General features: G+C 42.9%; 1 protein-coding gene across 6 annotated transcripts in view; it reads left to right on the plus strand.

The window, feature by feature from the left end:
• The window catches only part of fryb (furry homolog b (Drosophila)), a 360,066-nt gene that overhangs the window by 125,899 nt on the left and 214,192 nt on the right, over positions 1-19,975 (plus strand). For all 6 annotated transcript variants that reach the window (XR_013888056.1, XM_080197438.1, XM_080197440.1 and 3 more), the window contains exons 4-10: positions 4,445-4,584; positions 9,271-9,361; positions 10,703-10,782; positions 10,866-10,946; positions 11,900-12,068; positions 18,933-19,025; positions 19,107-19,205. Coding sequence is in view for 5 of the 6 variants with exons in the window: in XM_080197438.1 (XP_080053564.1) it covers positions 4,445-4,584; positions 9,271-9,361; positions 10,703-10,782; positions 10,866-10,946; positions 11,900-12,068; positions 18,933-19,025; positions 19,107-19,205 (753 nt within the window). In the remaining variant the exon portion in view is untranslated. The remainder of the gene's footprint in view (positions 1-4,444; positions 4,585-9,270; positions 9,362-10,702; positions 10,783-10,865; positions 10,947-11,899; positions 12,069-18,932; positions 19,026-19,106; positions 19,206-19,975) is intronic.

The following is a 19,975-nucleotide window of genomic DNA, read 5'->3' on the forward strand; positions in this document are numbered from 1 at the left end:
AAGAAAGATTCAGAAACAGACTGCTTTCTGAAAATAAAGTCTTTTCTGGTTTGACTTGATAGTGACATCAAATTTGCACCTTTCTTGGCACAGATCTGGTCTCAGGACATTTCCCGCCCATAAAGCCACCTCATCTCAGCTGAACATCTTTCCTTAATTATCCTTTTTCCCTTTTTCCTCAGATTCCATTGTCCTCAAACACCTGTTTGAAATCAACTTTTCCAAAATATAAAAATCTTTAATGTTTTCCTATTTTGTTTCTACTTTTGGGTCAATAAAATTTAATATACCTTCCATTGTTTACTTATGAAACAATTGTAAGTTGTAAATGTTCCTTGTCACTTCATAACTTCCCATTGAAATGCAACAGCTGATTTCCCTTGTGGTTCTTTTCTGAAGATGATCTACAAGACACACATGGTAAATGTGATTCTCAAGTTTCAGCTGAGGGAAAAGACTCTAAGGACCTAATTTTGTCCTAAACTTTTCACATTCTTCCAGAAAGTTCTGTGGCATTTAGCCAATTATACCACCAAAAACTGATTACAATGTTTAATTATAACCAATGGAGTTACTTGGAAACAACTCCTAATTGTTTATATCGAGTTTCATGTAAGTCACATAGCCTCACCACACATGGAATAAGGCCACAATAAATGTTAGATATTCGTCCAAACAATCATCCTTATTTGGTTAACATAGTAGATGTCAGGTCACATCTCCCAGGACAGGTCACAACTTGCTTCAGCCTTCTTTGACCTATATCAAGTTTTAACAGATCTTGACCAAAATTCCCAGAATGCTTGATTGTCACTCTTAACTATTGTTGTTACTGCCGTTTGCTATCTGGCCACACTGTGGAATTCTTTACTGCAGAAGGTTGTGGAGGCCATGTCACTAAATATATCTGAGAAGGAAATAGATAGATTTCTAGACTCTACACCTGGACGTTCCTTCCAAACCACTCACCAAACTGACTTGGAAATATATTAAATTGTCGTTGGGCCAAACTCTTGGAACTCCCTCCATAGTGGCATTGTGGATATACCTTCACTTCATGCAGTTCAAGAAAATAGCTCACCACCATCTTCTCGGGGGCAATAAATGATGGCCTGGGCAGCAATGGTCATATTCCATGAAGGAATTGTTTTGATTGCCAGCTTGCACTCTGCAAGGTCTCAAACAGCAATGCAATACTGACCACATAATCTGTTTTGTGATGTTGAATGAGGGATCAATATTGCCCAAGTAACAAAGGATAATTCTCCTACTCTTCAAAACAGTGCTCTGGATATTTTACAAAAAACACATGCTTTAATGTGTTTGGTTTAAAGTTTCAACCATTTAGAATGCAATTGAGTGTCAACAAATACTCCTTTGTGTAGGAACCATTTTCACTTTACAGAACAGCATTTGTGAAAATGTATATAACTATCATTGCCTTCACTACCCCATGAGACCATTGAACATCCACTGTCATTGCACTTGTTCATGGAGTTGTACAGGTAGCAATGGAAGCTTCTTTCCATCTCCCTCTATGGAGCATGGACCACCCTTTTTAGAGCCCCAAAACTCAACAGCCTTACAATTCCCGCTGCTGAAACCGTTACTGCACTTTCAAACATGCTAGCCACCGAATTCTGCTGTGCAGAAATAAATGTGCCATTTTAAAAATTACTGTTCTGAATTACCCTGTTTTCTAATAGTTCTAAACCCATTGAGTGGCAAATAGCTGCAAATCAGTCCTTCCTATCTAATGAGGACCCACCAGAAAATAGAAGCAGGTTCATCATGGCATCTAATCATTTGATAATAGCCATGCTTTGATATAAATTTGATAATAAGTGGAAATGCCAGCCCATATTATGGCAATTTATTTCAAATTTAGGACCACTCAAGTAGATGATGAGTATTTTTGAGGCCTTCTTGTTCCCGTGGGCTCGATTTTCAAAGTGGCTTGGGAACACCCAGCTGTGTTCCAGGTCCCAATTCAGTACCTGAACTGCATTGCTCTCTCAAGGCTATTTTTCAATTTAAATGGGCTGATTGGCCAGGTGGTGAGCTCAATGCTGAGTGCCAAATGCTTCCAAGAAGTGAGAGGGCAGCAAACATGTTAGGAGAGGAGATATAGCTCAGAAGCAGCACAGTAGCACAATGGTTAGCACTGCTGCTTCACAGCTCCAGGGTCCTGGGTTTGATTCCCGGCTCAGGTCACTGTCTGTGTGGAGTTTGCACGTTCTCCTCGTGTCTGCGTGGGTTTCCTCCGGGTACTCCGGTTTCCTCCCACAGTCCAAAGATGTGCGGGTTAGGTTGATTGGCTATGCTAAGAAATTGCCCCTTAGTGTCCAGGGATGCGTAGGTTAGAGGGATTAGTGGGTATAATATGTAGGGATATGGGGGTAGGGCCTGGGTGGGATTGTGTTCAGTGCAGACTCGATGGGCCAAAGGACCTCTTTCTGCACTGTAGGGTTCTATGATTCTAGAAGAGTTAGGAAGATAAAGATGACACAAAATGACCATGGAAGTTACTCAAGTTGAAATTCAGAGCCCAACCCAGCATCGATTGACCCTTTACATTTCACAAAAAACAAACCCGAAACAAATTCCTTTTGCCCCACGATGACCTGACAGCTGTACACCAGCTTGTTTGGGTTCATTGGGAAAAATGATTGAAAATATTATTTTATTCGGGATTGGCCACATAAAAAACTCTTAAAGGAGCTTTAATTGGCAACAAACAGGTTTCCTTTTCCCTTCCTCCCGAAAGACTTGAGGATCCCAATGTCACCCTCCAAGAAAAGAATTTTCAAATTGCACCCACACCCACCCCTAGCAGCAATTACAAACCCAACTCCCATGTAGCTTCAGCAATTAAAAATCAAACTTTTATTTCCTACTTTGAAACTAAAAATTTTGTGACACTCTTCTAATGCATATTGATATTGATTGAAAGAGCATTGTGATTGTGGCATGCAAGGAAAGAAAAAACTTGTATTTATCAAAACACATTTCCCATCCTTAAGAAGTTCCAGACTGCGTCACAGCAAATTAATTATTTTGACATGTGTTTGTTCTGGAGATAACATAGTGATCAATTTGCAATTGATGTAATTGTGCAAACAGTAAATGAGATGAATGAATAGCTAATATGTTAGAGATTTGGCCAGGCAACACCTGATTTTCATGTGGTAAGCAACCCTCCTAAGCCTTCAATACGGCAAATACTGGCTACCATATTAGTAGAGGCCAAAAGATTGCTGCCATGTGCCCATTCTTGAAACAGGAGTCAGACCTTTCACATATGCAATTAAGAGGCCTGGCCCTTGTTTGAGAGCCCCACTCCAAGATTGATTTGCCCAGAGGCAGCCAACACCAGTGCTTAAGCAACTGCTTATTTGATCAGAACTAACTAGGTAAATTTTAAAAACACACTTGACTCTGAACCACCATGACTCCAGATGTTCTTCGGGCCACAAGTTGTGTCCTTCATTCCAGGATTAAATGATGGAGGGGAGGCACAAGGTCATGGACTCTTAGATTTTGTGCATTGCTGAACATTGTAGTCATTGTATTTTAGGAGGCCAGCAGAGGAGGCACAAAGTGGAAGTTACCATCTTGAGAATATTGCTACTGATGCACTTAGGCACCTCCAAAGAAGGAACCTGCTCCTCACTTCCAATATTTTCACCTCAGATGTTGAAAGAAACAGGCTCCCCACTCTTGTCTGCCTTTGGTCGCCCAGCATATTATGGCAGTGGAAGCTGAATGGGGCCCTATATTGCCTTTTAATTAATTAGCAGGCAGGTTAGTGGATGCTTTACCCATGCACAGTATTATAGAGGATGAATCAGAGATGGACATGATGCAGCAGGCTAGCCATCCATCCTATATGGCATGACCTCTATGCCCACCACTTGCTTAAAACATGCCTGGTGAGGCTTTATAAAATACACCCCTTTGTGATTGAGAGGATTAATTTTTTGACTTAGGGGGAGGCAGTGGCTCAGTGACATTGTGACTGGACTAGTATTCCAGAGATCCAGGGTCATGCTCTGGTTTAAATCCCACCAAGCCAGATGATGACATTTCAGTTGAATTAAAAAGTCTAATGATGACCATGAAATCATTGTTGATTGTTGTAAAAATCCATCTGGCTCACTGATGACATTTAGGGAAGGAAATCTTTACTGGATCTGGCCTACATGTGACCACAGTTCCACAGGAATGTGGTTGACTCTTAAATGCCCCCTCAAGTGCAGTTGGGAATGGGCAATAAATACAGGCCCAACCAGCAACACCCACAACCCAGGATAGAATTAAAAAATGATGATGCAGCCCCTGAGTCAACCGGTTCAAATCTGGATCCAAATGTAATTTTTCTTTTGTTAATTAATAGGTGTGTCACTGCATGTAATCTTTCATCTTCTGTGCTTTTCTCCCCCAGTTGATCAACTCAATGAGTTCACTTGCAGAATACTGTCTACCCTCTGTACTGCGCACACTTTTTGATTGGTATAAAAGACAAAATGGTACAGAAGATGAGTCCCATGAATATCGGCCCAGGACAAGTACAAAGTCAAAAGGGTAATTATTTTGAATTTTCTTTTGGTGATTACTTCTGTTCGTACAGCTTACCATGTGGGTTCTATTCCCTTGTCACATGTTCTGGGACTTATCACATATACCATCAGATTGTTTATTGACTCAAAGTACCCAATGGGAAAGAAAGGTCATTGTCACAGTCTTAAAATGAAATGCACTCATTTAGCTTTTGGTCTAAGGTTTTGGGAAAACTACCCAGGGACACAAGTTGTTGTATATACGCATGTGCATTTTTTATATATGTGAAAAAAATTCCTTTAGGGCTATTCTTAGAAAGTCACAGATATACTCTTTTTTTTATGATAAGAATATTGCAGTCTAATGCCCAGTATAGCATATTTGGCTTCTAAAGTATGCTTGTGCTTCTTTATGGTCTCAAAAGATGGGACTTCCTTGTCTTGCCAGCTGCTGGAGTTGTGACAGACAGGAGTGGAAAATTCGTAATGAGACCAAAAGTCAGATTTCAGCTGGCAGTAAAACAAGTTGAAATTTTCCCCTCAGCCTTTCCCTGTTCCACTTCAACTCTCAGTGCTCGTGATAACAGGTGTGTCAGGGACCCTGGGAATTCTCATGAAATTACACCCAGAGCCACTCTCAGGTGTCACAGATAGTCAGTGGGCTGTGGCACTTACAGGGTTGACTGCTGGGTGACAAGGAGTATCCACTGAAGAGATAGCTCATCAGACAAATGATATAACATGGCACAATCAAGGTGCATCATTGAGCAAACGTTTGTCATCCTGAAGGCACATTTCCATTCTTTGGACAATTTAGGTGGGGCTATGCAGTGCTCTCCAGAGAAGGTGTCTCACAACGTTGTGGTTTGTTGCACTTCACACATCCTAGCACATTTAAAGGGGAGATCACTTACCACAGGGACACATGGAGGAGGCAGAGCTTTCCTCGAATGAGGAGGACTTGGCAGAGCAGGAACCTGAACAGGATAGTAATGGCCAGCTTCCTTGTGAGGATGCCATGGCAATAGCATGACATGGAAGACATATCCAAGGCGCACTGATTCCAGCAGTAGTAAGATCTGGGAAAGGGGACCGGAACACATTTCTTCTGTTCCTTAGCTTCATGCCAGTGATTGTAAAACCTTTACAAGCAGCAACATCACAAGCAAGGTAAGCATTTGGCCTTGGAACCATAACCCTCAAGGATCATGAAACACTCATTCTTGAAAGGGACAGCACACCATTGTGCAGTCATCTCACTTAAAGAAGACACTTTCAGTGGGCGTAGAGATCTGCACATGAGACCATAATGGCTCCATCTCATGTGCTTTCACATTCACAATGAACGGGAGTTGTAGTGGGCGGGACAGGACCGTGCAAAGGCCCATGTATCTCAGACGGCATTTTTGGTCTTGGGACAAGTACGGCCGGAAAATTCAGCTGAAGCTGTTTGCAAGGACAATAGACACTGAAACCTCTTTTTTAAATATTATTAATGTTTGAAATACTAACCCCCTTCAAGAAAGGCAAGGAAAGCGGAGAACTGGGAGTCACATCATGGGGGTGATCGTCCCAGCCTGCAGCACTGCTCTGGCCAGAAATTAGCATGGACCTGATATCAATATTTAAATACGGATTAACATCCTATTAGCAGACCCGGGACTGAAGTCTCCGAGCCTGCTAGTATATCCCCCTCCTCCAGGAGTGGTTCCCTAATGGAGAACAGGTGACCGACCCTGCTGGAGGGAACAGAGGCCATGAAAGCTTCCCCGTGGGTTAAGGGGTGCCCCCAGGAAGTACCAGCCTGGAAGTGCCAGCCTTGTCCCCTGGCACTGCCCAAGGGGCAAACTAGCAATGCCCAAGGACCACCTTGGCACTGCCCACCAGGCCTCAGGTAGTGCCAAAGGGTGCGGCCAGAGGGTGGCATGGTCTGTTGTAGGCAGGGCCCATGGAGAGCCAATCAGTAGGGGATGAATGTTCATGCTGCCACTCTGCACAGGAATCGGTGACAGAGGGAGGGAGGATGGCGATTGGGACTCACTCTCTGGGTGGGAGGGAGTCGGGTCTGCCGGGGGATCGGGAGACACACTAGGGGGGAGACATTGGGGCTTGCCTGGACACAACCAGAAGGCCAGCGATCAGAGAAGGTGGAGGGAGGAGCGGAGGGTTGCATGGCCAGTGACATGGGATTGCGGGGCCGGCAATGCAGAGCCACTGTGCATGCTCCAATTTTGGCGCTGACAGATCAGTGTGTGCACAATTGCCCTTTCTGAAGCTATGCTGCTGGCTTCTCCGGAGGAAATAGGCCCTGCCCTCCGATTTTCAAAGGGAATCCCACCAGGGCACTCTGCAGTGCTCAGAATGTTGGAGATTCATTCCGAAAATCCCACTAAAAAAACCAGCAGGAGTTACTCCAGTTTTCACACAATTTGGGTCTTAGAATTTTTTTGGGAGCATCCCACCCCACATGTTTCCAACCCCACACCTCCTCAAGTCCCTCCCCCAAGCTGATGGAATTTATAATATTGCCTTGTGGAGCTGAAAAGCTCACACTATTATCTTCTCTGAACCAAGCAACAGAATCAGAGCTTTGTCCAGGCTTTAAATTGCCTTGCCCCCATGTATACTGTTTGTCCTTGAACTTCTGAGTTCCATTACCAGCACCTACAAGAGTAATTCATCTCTATATGCTCATCATATCATGGAAGTCACCTCGACTTGAAAATCGGATTATCCAGCATCAGGGAAGGTGGTGGTAATGGCATTGTCACTCCAGAGATGAGGTGAGCGTGACATCCAGATAATATTTGACCAAGTGTGATATCAAGGAGACCGATCAAAACTGAAGCCAATGAGAATCAGGAGGAAAATTCTCCTCTGATTAGAGTCATAACAAGCATAAAGGAGAGTGGTCGCTGTCGTTGGAGTTCAGTCATGTCAGTTCATAGAATCATAGAATCCCACAGTGCAGAGGGAGGGCATTCGGCCCATCATATTTGCACCTACAACAATCATACCCTATCCCCATAACCCACTTATTTACCCTCCTAATCCCCCTGATATTAAGGGACAATTTAGCATGGCCAAACCACCTGACTGCACATCTTTGGGCTGTGGAAGGAAACCGGAGCACCTGGAAGGAACCCATGCAGAAATGGGGAGAAGTTGCAAACTCCACACAGATAGTTCCCCAAGGCCGGAATTGAACACAAGTCCCTGGCACTGTGAACAGCAATGCTAACCATTGTGCCACCGTGCCACCCCCAGTTCCAGAACATTACTGTGGAAGTTCCTCAGGGTAGTGTTGTAGGCCCAACCATCTTTAGTTGCCTCATCAATGGCTTTCATTCCATCATAAGGTCAGAGGCGGGGATGTTTGCAGATGGTTGCACAATATTCAGCGCTATTCATAATTCCCCAAGTACTGAATCAAACAGTACAGCATGGCAGCACAATGGTTAGAGCCAGGAACCCAGTTTCGATTCCAGCCTTGGGTGACTCTCTGTGTGCATTTTGAATGTTCTCGCTGTGTCTGCATGGGTTTCCTCCTGGTGCTCCTATTTCCTCCCACATTCCAAAAATGTGCAGGTTAGATGGATTGGCAGGTTAAATTGCCCCTTAATGTCCAAAGATGTGTAAATTAGGGGACTTAACGGGGTAAATGCATGGGGTCATGGGGACAGGGTGGAGGTGGCCTGCACAAAGCACGAAGTGCTCTTTTGGAGAGTTGATGCAGACTCAATGGGCTGAATGGACTCCTTCTGCACTGTACTCTTCTTTGATTCTATGATTCTATAATCCCTGTCCAAATGCAGCAAGAGCTAAACAATATCCAGGCTTGGGTTGGAAAATATCATTTGCACCACAAAATGCCAGGCAATGGCCATCTCTAACAAGGGACAATATAACTATTATCTCTTGATATTTGTAGCATTACAATCTCTATTTACCCCTCTATCAATATCCTAGGGATTACCATTGGTTAGAAACTTAATTGGACCAGCTATACAAGTACTGTGGCTACAAGAGTAGGCCAGAGTCTAGGAATCCTACACCATGTAATTTACCTCCTGTCTCCCCAGATCCCATTCTCTATCTACAAGTCACAAGTCAGGTTTGTGATGGAATACTTTCCATTTGTTTGGATGAGTGTAGCTCCAATATCACTCAAGATGTTTGACACCCTCCAGGACAAAATAGCATGATTGGTTTCCATACCATCCACAATATTTGATCCTGCCACCACCGAAACATAGTGGCAACAGTATGTATCGTCTACAAGATGCACTGCAGGAACTCCTCAGACAACATCTTGCAAACTCACAACTGCTATCATCCGAAACTCTAATGGCAGCAGACACATCAGAACACCACCATTTCAGTCCCTCCCACAAGGAAACACTTCCTCAGTATTGCACACAGAGGGGTGACCCTCTGTCTTGGAAACCATAGTGCTACCACTGAACTCAAATTGACTCCAATATGATCTGCTCTAATGGAAATTTCCCCATTTGTGTAGATGTCTTTCTTTTGTTTCTTTATATTTTGATAAACAGTGACAAAAAACTATGGTATTTGAACTGTAACTGACAGGAAGTGCAGACTTCCTGTATGTTTTTATATATTAATTTGCATTTAAAAATTAATTATCATTTGTATGTTACTGGACTTCAACTCATTCCATTTAAAGTTCCAATTTTTGTTCTTTCAGTGATGAACAACAAAGGGATTATCTTCTTGAGAGAAGGGATCTGGCAATTGACTTTATTTTCTCTCTGGTATTAATTGAAGTTTTAAAACAGGTAAGTAACAAATTTAAATCTTGAATCTTGTTGAGAAGAAAGACATGTCCTGTACTCGTAAGGAGAAATACAAGAATGCCAAGTTTCAAATGATCACAACAATTTATACCATAGAGCAAAATGATTAGTTGAGGTATTGTCATGGAGCAGGAAATGGGCTTCCCAAGTTCCCAGGTAATTCAAAAAAGGCACAAGACATGAACATATTCCTGTGCAGAGAATGGGTCTGAGTATGAATGTATGTCACTTCTAGCAAACAAATTAAATGAGCCACATTGACTGGTTATCTTATATTGCTTATGTAGATTTTTTTTAAAGACAGCGATGATTTATGTGAGATATAACCAGAATATTAAACTTCAGCAACTACTACTTCATCATAATACTTCGGCCAATCAGAATCAACTTAAACTATCAGTACCCATTTCTCCTGTTGTATAAATTGTGATCATTTAAAATTTGACATCCTTGCATGTGTCTGATCAGTGCAGACAAAATGCTTTGGTAACATGACTTTCTTTTCAGGAATATTCATATCCTGTACTATTGGCAGTTTCAATCTTATTTATTTATCTTTACAGGAAATCCTTCAGTGTCAACAATTTGTTACAGATATAAGCATTTCAAATGTAAAATACAGCAGCAATGGATTGCCCCACCATAAAAACAACTTCACTGTTACAGTATTTGAATTATACCTAGTGGTGATCCAGTAATTGTGTCCTGTGAATACTGTGGGGAACGATGGAGGAACATGAATTTTCTTCTTGGCACTATAAAAATGTTAACAAGAAAATTCAGACATCACCCTTTCCTGAGCAAAACTGAAGGACCGATGATTAGGTTGTTCAACATTTTATACAACTGTATCCAGTATGCATACTCCACCCATTTATAAAGAACTTTGCAATTGGGATCCCACAACCTGCGTAGAATCTTGATCTGTATATTTAAACAACTTCCCAATTATTATGAGGGGGAGTGCTGTGCATCCATTTAAAGGCCTGAAAATTAAATCAAGAAATCCAAGGTGACCGCTCAATTTTCCTCTACAAGTTACTCACCGAAATCTTGCTTCCATTCACACAGGCGGGATCTTACCATCCTGCCACTAACATATCCCAGCTGTGGCTTTTCTGGTGGAGTTGGCAACAGTGGGACCATAAGATCCCTCCGCCAGCAAACGTGCACTACCTCCCGCTGCTGCGGGCCTTGCTGCAAAGTGTGAGGAAATTCCTACCCCCTATTTATTCAAGCCAGAAATGGTTGGCCAGCTGTTGAAAGCCATCCACAATATCCTCTATTCAAGTATATTAAAAATTTTATTGTATTTCTTTGCAGATTTCACTTCATCCTGTACCAGACAACTTGGTCCATGAAGTTATTAACTTGGCATTCAAGCACTTTAAATATAAAGAGGGGTAAAACACATATTCTCATTAATAAATGTGTTCACTAACTTTTTGTATATTGTATTGCTAACACTATACTTTTTTTTGTTTAGTTACCTTGGTCCCAACACTGGAAATATGCATATTATAGATGATTTATATGCAGAAGTAATAGGTGTTCTGGCACAATCAAAGTGAGTATCAAGTGACCTTTCACAATACTTGATAGGTTTTGGATATGCAATAATGGGTAAAGATTGTTTACACTGACTGGGATTTTGTATTCCCATTCGCAGCAGGCATGAATTGCAGTAGAAGCAGAAATTATTGCAAGGGGCCCAAAAGATTTTTGCAAGGGTGGATTCTACTTTTAAATTTTTTTATTGGGCAGCCCTTTAAAAAAATGTTCCTTGATATTTTTAGGCCAGCATTACGTTGTGGGACCTACCTCTTCATTCTTTTTCGACTGCGAACGAAATGATACAGTGCAGGAAGCAGCAGTTGGGGCCAAAGGCATCCAGACCCAATGTGCCACTATGTCAAAAAATAGAAATATTCCACCCACTATGCTGTCAAGAATTTTATATCGTAGTAACTGCAGTATCTTCACAAAATGAAAGACATTGACCAGGAATCTCCACAGAGCTGTTACCAGCCTTCTACCATGTATTTACATTTTAGTTCCCCGATGAAATCTTGGAGGAGCAGATGACAACCCAGCATGATAATGTGAACCTGGAGACTTTAACCACCAAGTCTCTTTGGAATTCTGCCATTCAGTGTTTCAGGCAAGAAGTGTCAGCTGGTCAGTGAAAATTGAATGGCTGAGAGGCTGCTTGCTGGCACCAGAAAGCTGCTGAAAACAGCTTCCATACAAGGTCATCTCAGTTTGAAACATAAACTCCATAGATGCTGCCTGACCTGCTGAGTAGTTCCAGCATTTTTTTGGGTTTATGTCAGATTTCTAACATCTGCAGTATTTTGATTTTGGCAGTAAATAGACTCTGTTTACTTGGTCTCAATAAATGAGATTAAAATTAGAACTAACTGAGCTACTGGAAGATTTACCAGATATTATGACATATATATGTTTAAAGATTAACAACAGGAGCAAATAATGAAAAGAATCATATATTTCACCTTACAGATTTCCGGCTGTGAAAAAGAAATTTATGGCAGAACTTAAGGAACTACGTCAGAAAGAACAGAACCCATATGTAGTTCAAAGCAGCATTAGCCTCATAATGGGCATGAAGTTCTTTCGAATTAAGATGTATCCCGTGGAGGACTTTGAAGCCTCTTTCCAATTCATGCAGGTAAATGAGATTAAAGAATAAAGATTGACTCCTGAAGCTTGCTTAATTGTACTACATGTACCTCAGTACTTCAGTATAAAAGAACAGTAGCGTTAAGGGCTGGACTTTAAGGGCCCTATTTTATCATTTTGATTCTAAGTGCTGGGTGAACTTGAAACTGGGAGTGTTTCAGATCCGACTTTTAGACCCATTCGCACTCTTCCTGCAAAAATATCAGCAAGTCTGAATAGTGTTGCACAAGCCTGTGGACGTGGCTAAACGTGCCTGAAACCCTGCACCTCCAACTACGCATGCGCAGACAGAAAATGATAGAATACTACTCCCTTGCCACATCCCTCCTGGGCCAGATAATACCTCCCTCTGGCTCCCACAGACATTGTCCCACCCTACAACGTTGCTGACCCCCTTATTCCACACCCCCCTCCCAGCCACCCAAATCATCGGCCCCTCCCCCTCTCCCCTTCCCATCGATCCCAGGCAGAGTGGCAGCGGAAGCCCCTTCTCCTCCACTGATTTAGGTAGACGTCTATGGAGCATGTCTGTTTCGTGTCAACTCTGGATGGGCGAACGCGATGGTAAAGAGGGAAGTGCCCATTAAGTCAATTTAGTTGCATGTGGATTGCACTACTTTGCCTCACACCCGAGTTTACCAAGCTTTCGCGCCCGCAAACAGGCGCAACGCGACAGTAAATTCTGGTCCTTAAATGTAAGTGGCTTCTGGTGTGAAACTATAAAAGTAGCCTGGATTTTGCAGCCTTTCCCTTCTGGATCTTCTGGTCTTGGAGAAGATGACCCCACAGTGGCAGGTTCTCTGGCATTGTGTTAATTTTCCAGATACCTGTGGCAGAATGAGGCCACGCTGAGTTTAACCAGCTACCTGTCAATTCCCCACCTTGAACTTAGGCTGCCCAGATGGCATTTAGCTGTAGGCAGGAGGAACATCTGATGGGGAAGGAGTGGTGTTGCATGACTGGAAAATGGGTCAGCACAACCCAACCTTTCATGTGTGATTTGCAAAAGCAAATTCATCATGGCTGCATGAAGGAACTTGAGAAAATACATTGAATGGTGTCTTCCACTTGCAGTCTTCTAACATGTCTTCACCTTTTGAGAAAGCTACAGCAGCTTTCCCATTAAGGCAGAATTCAAACTGCAGTCTGAGATGAATATCATCAGACCTTCAGCTGCATGTTTCAAGAAGGATTCTGCTGGCAGTGGAATAGAAAATAAATCTGGCAGGGCCTAAAACTAATTGTCAATTCACCATGTGCTTATTTCGTACTACTGCCAAATGCTTTATTTCACCCTATTAATGTGTAATTTCAAATAAATTCAAGGTAATCATTATATGAAGTACACTGAATACATATTGAATAATATTCCAAAAGAACATAAAAACATAAGAACTAGGAGCAGGAGTAGCCATCTGGCCCCTCAAGTCTGCTCCTCCATTCAATAAGATCATGGCTGATCTTTTTGTGGACTCAGCTCCAATTATCTGCTGGCTCACCATAACCCTTAATTCCTTTACTGTTCAAAAATGTATCAATCCTTGCATAGAACATAGAAAAACTACAGCACAAATAGGCCCTTCGGCCCACAAGTTGTGCCGATGATATCCATACCTACTAGACTTACCTGTAACCCTCAATTCTATTAAGTTTCATGTACTCATCCAGAAGTCTCTTGAAAGACCCTATCAAGTTTGCCTCCACGACCACCGACGGCAGCCAATTCCACTCACCTACCACCCTCTGAGTGAAAAACTTACCCCTGATATCTCCTCTGTACCTACTCCCCAGCACCTTAAACCTGTGTCCTCTCGTAGCAACCATTCCAGCCCTTGGAAAAAGCCTCTGAGAATCCACCTGATCTGTACCTCTCAACACCTTATACACTTCTATCAGGTCACCTCTCATCCTTCGTCTCTCTAAGTAGAAAAGACCGAGCTCCCTCAACCTATCCTCATAAGGCATGCCACCCAATCTAGGCAACATCCTTGTAAGTCTCCTGTACATCCTTTCAATAGCTTCCACGTCCTTCCTGTAATGAGGCGACCAGAACTGAGCACAGTATTCCAAGAGAGGTCTGACTAGGGTCTAATAAAGCTGCAACATTATCTCCCAACTCCTAAACTCAATTCCTCGACTGATGAAGGTCAGTACGCCTTCTTGACCACATCCTCTTGACCACAAGGCGTACTTGTGGTCAAGTACACCTTCTTGACCACATCTTCTACCTGTGAGGCCGAGTTAAGAGTCCCATGGACTCGGACCCCAAGGTCCTTCTGATCCTCTACACTGCTAAGAGTCTTACCCTTGATATTATACTCCTTCATCCCATTTGACCTGTCAAAATGGACCACTACACGTTTATCTGGGTTGAAATCCATCTGCCACTTCTCCACCCAGCCTTCCATCCTATCTGTGTCATACTGCAACCTCTGACATCCCTCCAAACTATCTACAACACCACCAACCTTTGTGTCGTCAGCAAACTTACCAACCCATCCCTCTACTTCCTTATCCAGATCACTTATGAAAATTACAAACAGCAAGGGTCCCAGAACAGATCCCTGGGGCACTCCACTGGTGACCGACCTCCATGCAGAAAAAGACCCATCTACAACCACTCTCTGCCTTCTGCGGGCAAGCCAGTTCTGGATCCACAAGGCAACAGTCCCTTGGATTCCATGCCCTCTCACTTTCTCAAGAAGTCTTGCATGGGGAACCTTATCGAACGCCTTGCTGAAGTCCATATAAACCACATCTACCGCTCTTCCTTCGTCAATGTGTTTAGTCACATTTTCAAAGAACTCAACCAGGCTCGTAAGGCACGATCTGCCTTTGCCAAAGCCGTACTGACTATTATTAAGTACACTGAACTTCTCTAAATGTGCATAAATGCTGTCCCTCAGATCTTCTCCATCAACTTACTAACCACTGAGGTTAGACTCACCGGTTGGTAATTTCCTGGGCTATCTCTATTCCCTTTCTTGAATATAGGAACCACATTCGCAATCCTCCAATCCTCCGGAACCTCTCCCATCTCCATCGACGATGCAAAGATCATTGCCAGAGATTCTGCAATCTCGTCCCTGCCCTCCCACAGTAACCAGGGGTACCTCCCATCCGGTCCCGGCAATTTATCTATCTTGATGCTATTCAAAACTTCCAACACATCCTCTTTCTTAATGTCCACCTACTCAATCTTTTCAGTCTGCTGCAAGCCTGTGGTACAACCACCCAGATCTTTTTCAACCGTGAATACCGAGGTAAAGTATTCATTAAGCACCTCTGCTATTTCTACCGGTTCTGTACAAACTTTCCCACCTTCACATTTTATAGTTCCTATTCCTTCACATCTCATCCTTTTACTCTTCACATATTTGTAGAACACCTTAGGGTTCTCCTTAATCTTACCTGCCAAGGCCTTCTCATGACCCCTTCTGGCTCTTCTAATTTCCTTCTTAAGTTCCTTCCTATAAGCTGTATACTCTTCTAGATCCCTAACATCTCCTAGCTCTTTGAGCCTTTTGTACACTTTACTTTTCTTTTTGACTAGGTTCGTTACGACTTTCGTGCACCACGGTTCCCGTAACCTACCAAAACCTCCCTCTTTCGTCGGAACGTTGTCATGCAGAAGTCTAGACAACCATTCCTTGCAAATCTGCCACCTTTCTTAGGTACTTTTTCCTGAGAACACCTTCATCCAATTTACTCGTCTAATTTCCTTCCTGATGGCTTCATATTTCCCCTTGCTCCAGATAAACACTTTCCTAACTTGCCTGATCCTATCTCTTTCCAATGCTAGCCAATGATAGTTATGATCACTATCCCCAAGATGTTTTCCCACTGAGAGATCCGACACCTGTCCCATTCATTAGCCAGTACCAGATCAAGTACAGCTTCTCCTCTTGTAGGCTTATCCACATACTGTGTCAGGAAACCCTCCTGAACACACCTAACAAACTTCTCCCCATCCAAACCCCTTACCCTAGGGATATTCCAATCGATGTTTAGGAAATTAAAGTCTCCCATCACAACAACTCTGTTATTACATCTCTCCAGGATCTGTTTCCCTATCTGCTTTTCAACATCCCTGTTACTATTGGGGGGCCTATAGAAAACACCCAGCAAAGTTATCGACCCTTTCCTGTTCCGAACTTCCATCCAAAGAGACTCTGTAGGCAATGCCTCCATGGCGTCCACCTTCTCTACAGCTGTGACACTGTCCCTGATCAACAGTGTCATTCCCCCCCCCCCTTTTACCTCCCTTCCTGTCCTTTCTGAAACATCTGAAACCCGGCACCTGAAGTATCCAGTCCTGTCCCCAATCTCTGTAATGGCCACCACATCGCATTTCCAAGCAACGATCCACACTCTAAGCTCATCCACTTTATTCACCACACTCCTAGCGTTAAAATAGACACATCTCAAACCTTCGGTCTAAGCGCTCCCCTTCTCCATCACCCGTCTATCCTCCCTCTTACACTGTCTACAATCCTTCTCTATTTGCAAGCTAACCTTATCACTCCCAGTCACCTCATCTCAATTCCCTCCCAACCTTTCCAGTTTAAAGTCTCCCCAGTAGCCTTTAGCTAACCTTCCCACCAGGATATTGGTCCCTTTGCGATTCGAGTGCCACCCATCTTTTTTGTGCAGTTCACATCTGCCCCAAAAGAGGGCCCAATGATCCAAGAACCTGAATCCCTGCCCCCTGCTCCAGTCCCTCAGCCACGCATTCATCCTCCACCTCATTCCATTCCTGTTCTCACTTTCCCGTGGCACAGGCAGCAATCCCAAGATTACTACCTTTGCGTTGCTCCTTCTCAACTGGCTACCTAACTCCCTATATTCTTTTTTCTCCCTTCCCATTTCCTACCTATGTCAGCAGTGCCAATATGTACCACTACCTCTGGCTCCTCTCCCTCCCACCTCAGGATTTCTGGGACACAACCAGAGACATCCCGGATCTCGGCACCAGGGTGGAAAACCACTGCTCGAGACTCCCGTCTGCCTCCGCAAAATCGCCTGTCCGATCCCCTCACTGTACAGTCTCCAATTAATACTGCCTTCCTCCTCCTTTCCTTAGCCCTCTGAGTTACAGGGCTGGACTCTGCTCCAGATGCCTTAAAAACATTCAATGAGGTAGCTTCAACTGCTTCACTGGGCAGGGAATTCCACAGATTCACAACCTTTGTGTGAAGAAGTTCCTCCTCAACTCAGTCCTAAATCTGCTTCCTTTTGTTTTGAAGCTATGCCCCCCAGTTCTAGTTTTACCTGCGAATGGAAACAACTTTCCTCCTCCTATTTTATCTATTCTCTTCATAATCTTACATATTTCTGTAAGATCTCTACTCATTCTTCTGAATTCAAATGAATATAGCCTCAGTCTACTCAGTCTCTCCTCATAAGCCAACCCTCTCAACTCCGGAATCAAGCTAGTGAATCTTCTCTGCACCCTCTCCAGTGTATATCCTTTCTCAAGTAAGGAGACCAAAACTGTACACAGTACTCCAGGTGTGGCCTCACCAGCACCTTATACAGTTGCAACATAATCTCATTGTTTATAAACTTCATCCCTCTAGCAGTGAAGGACAAAATTCATTTGCTTTCTTAATTACCTGCTGCACCAGCAAGCCAACTCCTTGAGATTCCTGCACAAGAACACCCAGGTCCCTCTGCACAGCTGCATGCTGCAATTTTTTACCATTTATATAATAGTCTATTTTGCTGTTATTCCTACCAAAATGGATGACATCACATTTATCAACATTGTATTCCATCTGCCAGACCCTCGCCCACTCACCTAGATTATCTATATCTCTTTGCAGACTTTCAGCGTCCTCTGCACACTTTGCTCTTCCACCCATCTTAGTGTCATCTGCAAATTTTGACACACCACACTTGGTCCCCAACTCCAAATCATCTACATAAATTGTAAACAATTGTGGTCCCAACAGAGATCCCTGAGGCACTAGTCACTGATTGCCAACCAGAAAAACACCCATTTACCCCCACTCTTTGCTTTCTGTTAGTTAACCAATCCTCTATCCATGCTAATACATTACCCGTAACACTGTGCATCTTTATCTTATGTAGCAGTCTTTGGTGCAGCACCTTGTCAAATGCTTTCTGGAAATGCAGATACCCCACATCCGCAGGTTCCCCATTGCCCACTGCACATGTGACATTCTCAAAAAATTCCACCAAATTAGTCAAACATAACCTGCCCTTCATGAATCTATGCTGTGTCTTACCAATGCGACCATTTGTACCCAAATGTGTCACTATTTCTTCCTTGATGATAGATCCAAGCATTTTCCCTACTACAAAAGTTAAGCTAACCGGCCTATAGTTACCTACCCTTTGTCTACCTCCTTTTTTAAATAGTGACGTCACATTTGCTGTTTGCCAATCTGCGGGAACCATCCCAGAGTCCAGCGAATTTTGGTAAATTACCACTAATGCATTTGCTATTTCTCCTGCCATCTCTTTTAGTACCCTGGGATGCCTTCCACCACGACCAGTAGACCTGTCTACCTTTAGCCCATTAACTTGCCCAACAAAACCTTTCTCGTGATAATGATATTTCTAGGTTCTCACTTGTCATAGCCTTCCTATCATCAATTTTTGGCATGTTATTTGTCCCTAAAGTCCCTTAAACAATTGACAATTAAAATGGCCTGCAAAGATTTAATTTATAGTACTTACAAGTATGCAATCTTAGTAATTTTATTTATGTTAACTACGGATTGTGTTATGTAGATTTTTATTGGTATGTTAAATTGTTAACAAAATCATGAATGCAATTTTCCTTCAGAACTAACACTCCTGCCTTTATTTTGGTTTGTTTCCTTAGGAATGTGCGCAGTATTTTTTGGAAGTTAAGGACAAAGATATCAGGCATGCACTGGCTGGCCTATTTGTGGAAATTTTATTTCCAGTGGCTGCAGTGAGTATAGTCAATTATGTAAAAAAAATTAATTTGTGTTGAATATATTGTATAGACATAAGATTTTTTTTTCTTTACAAGGCTGTTAAAAATGAAGTAAATGTTCCATGTCTTCGAAACTTTGTGGAGAGTCTGTATGACACAACACTAGAATTGTCAGCACGCAAAAAACATTCATTGGTGAGTAAACGGTTTCATTCACGAAGGTAGAATGTTATATTTATTTTCAAGGAAGCTGGAGGTAGGTTGTTATAGTCAACTGTTTTATATTATTAACCTCACCATGGTCATCTGTGATATGAAGTATTTAAAGTATATTGTAAAATATAAAAGTGAGATTGAGGTGTACATGGCAAACGTTTTCAGGCTGTTCTTTCTACCTGTATCAGTTATCAAAATAGTTGCGAGCAGTTTACTCATGTTCACGCTCCTGGGTTAACGATTATTAAGCCACCTATAAAGCTGAAGAGTGATACTCTATATCCAGTTACCACAAATGAATATAATCACTGGGAAAAAATTTCCAATTTTTTCTCTAAGTGCTGGTTCTGGTGAGAAAACCAGCTTAAGCCTCAGGTGGGAAGGAGAGGGGGGAGCTTCCATCAGAAGCCCTTTTCTGACTTTGAGTGCTCCCCCCTTTAAGGTCTAGCAGCCGCTGGACCTCCCTCTCCCCCCAGCACCCCAGTGAGGAACTTACCAGGCATTCCCTACCCTTCCCTACCTAAGACCCTAAAACTTAAAACTTAAACTAAAACTTAAAATTTAAAACTGCCTAAAACTTAGCTTGCTGTTTAGTCCTGGGACTTCAGCTCAAGCATCTTCCTGAATTTCACTGCAGCTCCTTTCGCCACAGGGAGTAAAGAACTGCCGACCAATCACGTTTACTGGCAGCTCTCTAAGGTAGGACTTCTTCCTGAGTGAGGGATGGAAGTACCATTCGCAGCCTATTG

The sequence above is a fragment of the Carcharhinus amblyrhynchos genome, chromosome 10 (genome assembly GCF_965287045.1).
Source record: "Carcharhinus amblyrhynchos chromosome 10, sCarAmb.v2.hapA, whole genome shotgun sequence".
Lineage (NCBI taxonomy): Eukaryota > Metazoa > Chordata > Chondrichthyes > Carcharhiniformes > Carcharhinidae > Carcharhinus > Carcharhinus amblyrhynchos.